Source organism: Gossypium raimondii, chromosome 12 (assembly GCF_025698545.1).
Source record: "Gossypium raimondii isolate GPD5lz chromosome 12, ASM2569854v1, whole genome shotgun sequence".
Taxonomy (NCBI): Eukaryota; Viridiplantae; Streptophyta; class Magnoliopsida; order Malvales; family Malvaceae; genus Gossypium; species Gossypium raimondii.
In genome coordinates, this window is record NC_068576.1 from 26679705 (window position 1) to 26688500 (window position 8796).

Genomic DNA, 8796 nt, shown 5'->3' on the forward strand with positions numbered 1-8796 from the left:
GGAGAGTAATAAATCACTTCTTGAATCATATTTTCATTTCATATTAGTCATATTCATTTTTGATGAGTTGCAAATTTAAAAATATTTTCTTTTGGTTAAAAAACGATGGGAAAATATTAATGCGTTAAACGTCACTTTATAATTGAATCATGAAAGAGCACTCTGTGCCTTTTGAGCGTTGTCCTAAAGAAAGTATATACTGCTCTTAGCTTCAAGGTAAGGAGTACAAAACTCCCGCTGGCCTCTAAACAGGATTTTCTAGATTTTCATTAGCTCAAGCCTCAGTTCATGCTGGAAATTTTGAATTTTCAGAACACATCATTCGAATTTGCTGTAAAAACGTTAGTTGAAAGAGGATTGATCTCACTATATTAGAAGATGGAGTTGGTGCTAATGGCACCTATTCCTTCTAGAGTTTTCATGGTGAGAATTGAGAAAGGAAGAAATGTTTGACCAATAACATTTAATTAGCGCTTGCAATTTATTTAGTAATCGATATTCACTGTAATGTACAACCATGATAAACAAGACCTCAGAAAATACTTAAATTTCCACTATAGACAACTGCAAACAACATGCATAAGATACAAGCAATTACAACCAGCATAAGAATCCCAGAACAAGAAGCTAGTTTCGGTGGATGATAAACAAACATTACATAGCATAACCCAAGAGCTGACTAGTCAAATACCAAAAGGGAGAAAAAGGGGAGGGAATGGGAAAGAGATAGGAACTTAACTACATGAAAGGAGGCACCTTACAACATTACATTTGGATTCATATGACTTTTGAGCATTTGAAAGAAACAAATGCCTTCTCATTTCAGCAATGAACTAGGTCTATAAATCCGCCAGTCAGCTATCAAATAAAGATGCAGTATTTATGCTATTGCAATCTTTCCCGCAATTCCTCCTTTTTGTGCCTCATAAGCAGAGGCATGAACACCAAGTGCAGCCCGACCGGAGGGGTCGGGATTTTCTGACCATGCTGCATCCCATTCCACTGCTTTTGCTGTACTGCATGCCACACTTGGACCTCCTGGAACTGTTGACCTTGCAGCATTCTGCTTGCAATTGGATGATTAAATCCGCAATGTCAAATATTATTAAGCAACAAAGGAACAAACATAATAAAATTGTACACTATAGAAGTGTTCAGTTCAAGAATCTTGCAGAACTTATAATCAAATAGAGCTTCTTGTTTTCTCTGATATGCCTGATAATTATGACCTTGCAACACCTTGGCTAAGAGTTCCATTATACTAGAGGTCTAGGTGAAAGGGTCTTGAAGAACTTAAGTTCTTTTGCGTTGAGAGTTGATACCAAAGCACTCCTACCTGTTCCCTAAAAAATTAGGAATTCCTAAGCCCAGCAATTTTGGGCAAGTGCCAAGTAGACAAATGATGTGGCCTCCTAATAGTGGAAAACTACAATAACCTCACAAGCAGACTTGACAATCTGTATATGTTTTCATATACATATATATCATGTTTATGGTATTCTATATTTATATAAAGTGACATGGTAATAATGTGTTATATAGATTTGGCACATTCATCTATTAATGGAGTGTTTGTAGGTTCTTTTTTTTTGTAGTCATGTTTTAATTATTTTTATCGTGTCATGTAATTGTGCCATTTTCAAAATTGTCAGGTCTACTAGAGAGCATCCAACACATAGCAATCGAGAAATGTAATATTCAGTTTGGTTTGCTTTCTTTTCCAAAAGTGAAAATTGGACAAGGAGGAAAACCAAATCTGTTACATGTTTCTATACCCCACGAGAAAATTTAGACAAGCAGAAAAGAAAGAGAAAGACAGCAAGGTGAACAACGTAGTACCTTTGGAAAAAACTTCTCAAAGATAGTTCTGTAATAGTATCCCTCTTTTGTGGTTGGAGTATTCTCGGGGTAGATAAAGTTCGCATTAATCAACATTGCATCAGTGACCTGTCAAGTTCAGTAACAATAGGTTCTTACATGCAGCCAAATGGAAAATGTCTCCTGGAAGAACCATAAACAAATAAGTCTACCTGTTTGTTGGCATGGTCCTTCAAACCATCAATCCAGCTGTACCCAACTCCATCACTGAACTGCTCTTTTTGCCTGTATAAAATGTGCTGAAACAGACAGGGAAAAGAAGTTTCAAAAAAAGAAATTCTGCCAGGAAGTTTTCCATAAGAAATCATATTGAAACATTAATACACTGAAGAAATATAATCAAAGAACGGAGGACCAGAAAGAAAATGATATAGCCCCAGTAATTTTTTCTAGATGGCAGCGGTGTTTCAAAAGCAGATATAATAACCTTAGGCAGATATGGCTTCTTATCATTGTCAAATGCATTACGTAAGATCCACTTCTCAATCCTCCCAAGATCAGGCCTTATCTGAAACAAATTTGTATGGCACTAACCATAAGTGAACCTTCATTCACAGAGGAGGAAAAGAAAAGAAAAAAAGGTCTAAATATATAATTAAAATTTAGAACCATTCCTTTGACCAACATGAGATAGAAAACTACTATTGCTAAGAATCTGACACCACGTATTATTTGCATCAGCTCATTATTAAATAAAATATCCTACAAAACAGATTATCACCTCACACACCAGATGAAAGCACCAAAAGCTAGAACATATATTGCATTTAAGAGCGGAAAGTGACGTCACCCCTATAATGTTAAATGCCATCCCCATAGATAGGTGATACCAGGAATGACACCATGCAGCCAAAACCAGACATAAAGCAATAAACGTTAAACTTAGTAGAAATTTACCTCTATCTGTCAGTACTTTCTCATGTAATGGCAGTAAAGCTTTTGTCTAAGTTATTCCAGTATGGACAGACACAGATCAATTTTCTCAACATTAAACTAAATGACACAATGTAAATGACAGATATAGAAGCATAATACCATTTTCCACTCAGGATCTATACTCATTGCAATGTTGATGAACTCTTTATCTAAAAAGGGCACACGAGCTTCAAGTCCCCATGCTGAAGTTGATTTGTTTGCTCTCAAGCAATCATAAAGATGAAGAGCTTTGATCTGTCGAAATAATTAGAACACCATTAAAAAGGTAAACAAATATACAGCATATAGTCAGATAACCACGCCTAATACATGGATTCCTCCAATTCATTTACTAAAATCCTGGAAAAAAAAGCAATGACCATGCTGAATACCTTTCGACATGTTTCTTCATGAAACTCCTCTTTGTTAGGTGCTTTATGGAAATACAAGTAACCACCAAAGATTTCATCGGAACCCTCCCCTGAAAGAACCATTTTCACTCCCAAAGATTTGATTTTTCTTGACATAAGAAACATGGGAGTGCTGGCTCTAATAGTCGTCACATCATATGTTTCAATGTGGTAGATAACTTCCTCCAGAGCATCTATCCCTTCCTGGTGGGTCAAAATGGGAGAAAGAAAAACATAAAAACACAAATGAACATATTTTTCCATCCTTCTTTATTAAATCAAGCAGGGAATTACCTGGACAGTGAAATGAAACTCATGGTGACGAGTTCCAATATAATCTGCTACCTCTTTTGCAGCTTTGAGGTCAGGAGAACCCTGAATAATAAAATGTAAAAAAAATTGTAAAGTGGTAAACCCAAGTTATATTTCACAACTAAGACAAAGATAAGAGTGTATTATCTGAAGTTGCAGAAATTATCCTAACAACTAGAAGGAGACTAGATGAAGATATTTTACATAGACAATTTACATATTACTAGTAGCAGCAGTTCATAATGCAAGTCTATAGCATTCGTCAATGAATAATTTGATTCATCCATCAGCTACTCCAAAAACATCATAGTGCTTAAGGTAACAACAAACCTAATCAACAGGCATGTTTTGTAGACATTAAGTAATAAAATGACACAGGGAGGAAGGAAACCAAGATAGTAAGAGGATGTGGAATCTGTAAATGTGCCACATGAAAGTGAGTATTATGACCTTCAAACCAATGCAGAAGGTATGTAATTGTGATCCCCACTGGCAAGCAACTTCTGAATTAGCTAGCTGACGGGCAGCTACAGCAGCGACAAGTGATGAGTCCAACCCTCCTGATAAAAGCACTCCAAATGGTACATCTGTCATAAGCCTCTTAAACACGGCCTATATAAAATAAATTCACAGAAATTAGTGTTGTAACATGAATGGCATATCACAGAAGTAATACCAACATTTATAAATTTAACGTGAGAATAATAACAAATTCTAGAGACATGTATGCTCCTTCAAGTATTCAAATAACTGAGTTACCAAAACAATGAAAATCCATTACTAAGAATCTTAAAAAGTAATTTGTTTACAATTTTGTTTGTCTAACTCTGTCATGACTAAATAGGATGAATGGTACCAGGAAATAGAGGCAGACTGACATACAAATGACTACTTGGAAAAGGAGAACACAAAATTATAGAAAGAGCCACACAGTTAGAATTCAATCTTCCAGTTCTTGAGTAGAGGTCAAGCTGAAATCTTAAGAACTAATGTGCGGGATATATCCTACAAGCTAAGGATATATTAAGTTAACTAGAAAACTAAGAATCCCACACACTGAACTCCGTTTCTGTTCTCTTGGAACATATATTTCCTAATGAAAAGTAGCCACAAGAAAAGAAACATAGAAATAAAGATCCTAAAAACAAAGCTAACACTTGCCAATTAGGGGGAGGGAGAGACCTAATCAAAAGGAACCAGGTACTTTAACCCCACCTATGGTACTCCTATGATTTTTGAACAATGTTTGAATGCAATAGCATGAGAGTGCTATGTAATGAGGCCTTCGTGACTACTTGGCCAATACTGCCTTGGTTTCACGAAATTGTTTCAAGTGAGTGTTATGTTTTCCACCATTTTTTTTCTTTTTGATGGAGAGACGTAATGACATCCAATTACAGAGTTAACAGCAAACCAATAAAATCAAAACAAGAATCCCAGTTGAAGGTTTAGAGAATGCCTTCTCAAAAGCCTCCCGTAGAACTTTGGGATCGTAAGGAGTTGAAGGGATCTTTTCTGAGCACCATGGGGGATTATACCATCTTCTAAGCGCTCCTGCAGACATTTGGAAATGCAACAAATAAAAGGCACTGGGAAACAAAAATGAATTTGTAGAATTTGTAGAAGAACATCATATACCATATAAAATTCCAATTCTCCTTAAGAAGTTCTATGATTTATTTTTAAGCAGGTTAGGACTTAGGAATTAACATCCAAAGAAAAAGACCTTGCTTGCTCGAATATATATGCCCTGGAAGGAAAGACATAAATTGTTCACAATCATCACTCAAAGCTTTCATCTCTGAAGCAAACCATACAGAACCTGCAAAGAAAATAGTATTTAATTAGCAGTATGCATCCATAACAAGGAGGAGGGGCTAAATATAAACCAAAACTAGAAATGGAATCAAGGAAAAGAAGCTAAGCCCAAAGCATCACATCCATCCAAACATGAATAAATGCAGCAGCACAAGCTATCTCATATTTGCATGTTTCTTAACTATATTTGGCATCAAGCTTTCAAAGAAAAGAATCAAAAGAGCAAGGAAAAAGGTTTCTAAGATATTCTCTAGGACAAACATTTTCCTTTTCTGCAAACTTTTAAGGGGATAAACATTTTCGGGATAAGTAGTTGAACCATGTTTAATTTTCTGTCACTCCCTAAGGAAGTGGGACAACCATTGGAGCCAAGACCAAGTTCATGAAACAGACACCTAATTAGCCTAATAACTAACTAGATTCTAGCTATACATTATACATCTGAATAAAACCAGTGTAAAGAAGGAAAAACTGCATACCGTCAAGGCCCCATCCAATATAAAGTGGGGTAATTCCTATAGCATCTCGAGCTGCAATGAAACTTTTGTCACGAGTGTCAAGAAGGACAAATGAGAACATTCCATCCAGCATGTCCACAAAATCTTCTCCATATTCTTCATACTAGAAAAAGAAGTCAAATTGGTACATTAACGAAAATGAGACTTTGAAATGTGAAAACCGCGCAACAAAGGAAAATGCTTTAATAATGGAATAATATCCAACCTCTTAAGAACTTACAAGATGAGCAATTACTTCACAGTCACTTCCAGTTCTAAACTGATGGGAGTTCAGCTTTTCTCTCAATTGCTTATGGTTATATATCTCTCCATTAACCTATAATCATCAACCAAACATGAAAGTAAAACTAAACATCGCATTCTATCAATGATTCCATGTGATGGTCAAATTTGCTACTTATTTTTTCCCTTATTTACGGAGTAAAAAATAATAGGTAATAAATATACGAATGACTGAAATCATACATTTACTTTTCTATGTGAAAATGCAAAACCAATTTAACATAATGCATGCATTTTGTTTTAATTAATATGTAAATATAATCTTAAATTTAATTATTGAACAATATTATTCACTTTTATATCCAAAAACAAACATTTCACGCTAAAAACAAATAGAAAAATATTATAAAACTAAAATAAAAAGATTATTTTATTTTCATGATTATTGTACCAACCATTATCAATGTCTCGACGAAAAAAGAAAGAAAGTATACCGTGACAACAACAGTCTTATCCTCGTTATAAAGGGGCTGATCGCCTGAAGTCGGATCTACAATAGCTAAACGCTGATGAGAAAGGTAACAATTTTGATGGCAATGTAGTCCACTCCAATCAGGACCTCTATGCCTCAATCTACGCTCTCCATTTCAATCAAAATCAACGATCATTTTCATCTAAAATAAAAATAAAAAGTGCTAAAATCTAAATTCTCAAAATCACCTTCGAGACAGTTCAATAATGCGGGAGCGTTTAGCTTGAGAGTTGTCAATGCAGCCAAGGACTGCAAGTATTCCACACATGCTGCTGCCTGGGTTTTGGAATGGAAGGCCCTGTGGAGGCTGCTGAGAGAGGAACCTGAAGTAAAATCGAGTGGATTTTGTGATTTAAATAATGCACCCTATTTCAATCACAGCCGTTGATTTTGACTAGCTTTTTGCTTAGATTCCCCTTTCCGCCATTTACCAAATCCATAGTGTGTTCACAGATATAAATTCTTTATTAGGGTTTTGGAATTTTGAGGAATTTTTTTATTTTATCGTTTTTTTAAATAGATTCTCGATGGTGGTGAGGTCACTCGCTCGTTGGGAAATTGGGATATTTTTTTAATAGATACTTTTCAAATTATCAGCTGCTACGTAGAGTATTTTCTGTTTGGTGCACTTCAGATCTTCGCCGTCCGAATTTTCAATGAGTGGGTCTCTCTTAAGTTGTAATGTGTAGGATCGTAACCTGGAGCAAGTTCACTACTTTTCTCTTGCTAATAACGTTGTAGACATTCAAATAATAATTTAAAAAAGAAAGCTAATAACGTTGTCAGTCAAATTAAAAATTCAACACCGTGGAAGATTCAAAAATGGAATCTCTCTTTTTGACAAAAATAATTAAAAGCCTTTTTTTTTAATTTATCGAAATAGGCGCGGTATTTTATTATTTATCGGAATGGTCCTTTTTCCCGAAAGCGCGTCCATATCAGCACAATGTCAAGGGACGTGGCAGAAAATCGCGTCCCTGAGGGCGCGCTTTACTTACGTGGACGGAAATCGCTCCCTCAAGGCACGTTTTGTTGTCACGTAAGCGCTCCCTTGGGGACGCGTTTTGCCCGTTTCTCCCCACGTTAGGTTTTGGGTTTTTAGGGTTAGGGTTAGGGTTTAAGGTTTTTAAGATTTTTAGGGTTTTGGAGAAAAAAATTAAACAAATAAGGGATTAGGGTTTAAGGTTTCTTAATTAAATTAATTATAATTTTTTCAAAATTGGATTAGGTTTCGTGTTTATGGGTTTTTAAGAAATAATCAATTAAATTAGGGTTTAGGGTTACGTGAGTAATTAAATCAAAAATTTGTTAAGGAAATCGCTCCCACGTGGACGCGCTTTTACTACAGTAGGTCCTGAAAAAATAATTTTGAGTTGACGTTTTTGAGCAAATAGTATAAAAAAACGCTTCAAGCAGTATGCTTTATCAGAAGAATTTCTGAAATCGCTCACACGTTGACACGCTTTTACTACAGTAGGTCTTGAAAAAATAATTTTGAGTTGACGTTTCTCAACAAATAGTATAAAAAAACGCTTGAAGTAGGATGTTTTATCAGAAGAATTTCTAAAATCGCTCCCACGTGGACGCGCTTTTGCTACAGTAGGTCCTGAAAAAATAATTTCGAGTTGATGTTTCTGAGCAAATAGTATAAAAACGCTTCAAACAGGATGAGCGGGAGCCTTGAGCACCGAAGCTAAAGTTGGGCCCCTGTTGGTGCGGGAGCGTTGGGTAAAAAAAGTGTCCCCATTTCAGACAAATGAATGTCACCTGGTAGCGCATTGACCAAGTTTTTTTAGCTCTTTAGGGAGGAGGTGATATTGAGCGAGTAGGGGTTGTCCAGGGCACGGCCCACGCCCACCGTATGCCCGGACGTCGGTGCCCCCCCACCGCCGGTTAGGTTCCTGACGGTGCTCCGGCGATCCGTCCCGGCGGTGCTCCGGCGAGCCATTCCGGTAGCATAGGCCCTTGGTCGTGCGAGAGCCTCGGGCACCATCGGCACCTTGGTCCTAGGATGTGCGGGAGCCCCGGACACCATCGCCAAACTAAGCCCTTGGTCATGCGGGAGCCTCGGGCGCCATCGGTACCTCGGTGCTTCGATGTGCGGGAGCCTCGGGCACCATCGGTAACCTAGGCCCTTTGTCGTGCAGGAGCCTCGGGCACCATCAGCACCTGGGCGCTCGGATGTGCGGGA

The 8796-nt window shown here is 37.1% G+C and overlaps 1 protein-coding gene across 2 annotated transcripts; it reads right to left on the reverse strand.

Annotated features, from left to right (window-relative positions):
- Positions 1 to 521: 521 nt before the first annotated feature.
- LOC105763590 (asparagine synthetase [glutamine-hydrolyzing] 3) lies at positions 522 to 7125 on the reverse strand. Of its 2 annotated transcripts, XM_012581847.2 has the most exons (14): positions 6794 to 7125; positions 6568 to 6706; positions 6072 to 6167; positions 5813 to 5954; positions 5242 to 5337; positions 4975 to 5069; positions 3966 to 4127; positions 3498 to 3578; positions 3186 to 3407; positions 2914 to 3048; positions 2306 to 2386; positions 2031 to 2117; positions 1840 to 1947; positions 522 to 1063 (listed from the first exon to the last, which is right to left on the reverse strand). In XM_012581847.2, exons 1-14 carry the CDS (start codon positions 6871 to 6873, stop codon positions 881 to 883), a joined length of 1707 nt encoding a protein of 568 aa, XP_012437301.1. In that variant the 5' UTR covers positions 6874 to 7125; the 3' UTR covers positions 522 to 880. The 2 variants fall into 2 exon arrangements, with proteins under 2 accessions (XP_012437301.1, XP_052481790.1); XM_052625830.1 differs by lacking the exons at positions 6568 to 6706; positions 6794 to 7125 and having other exon boundaries at positions 6057 to 6075.
- Between the last annotated feature and the right edge of the window lie 1671 nt (positions 7126 to 8796).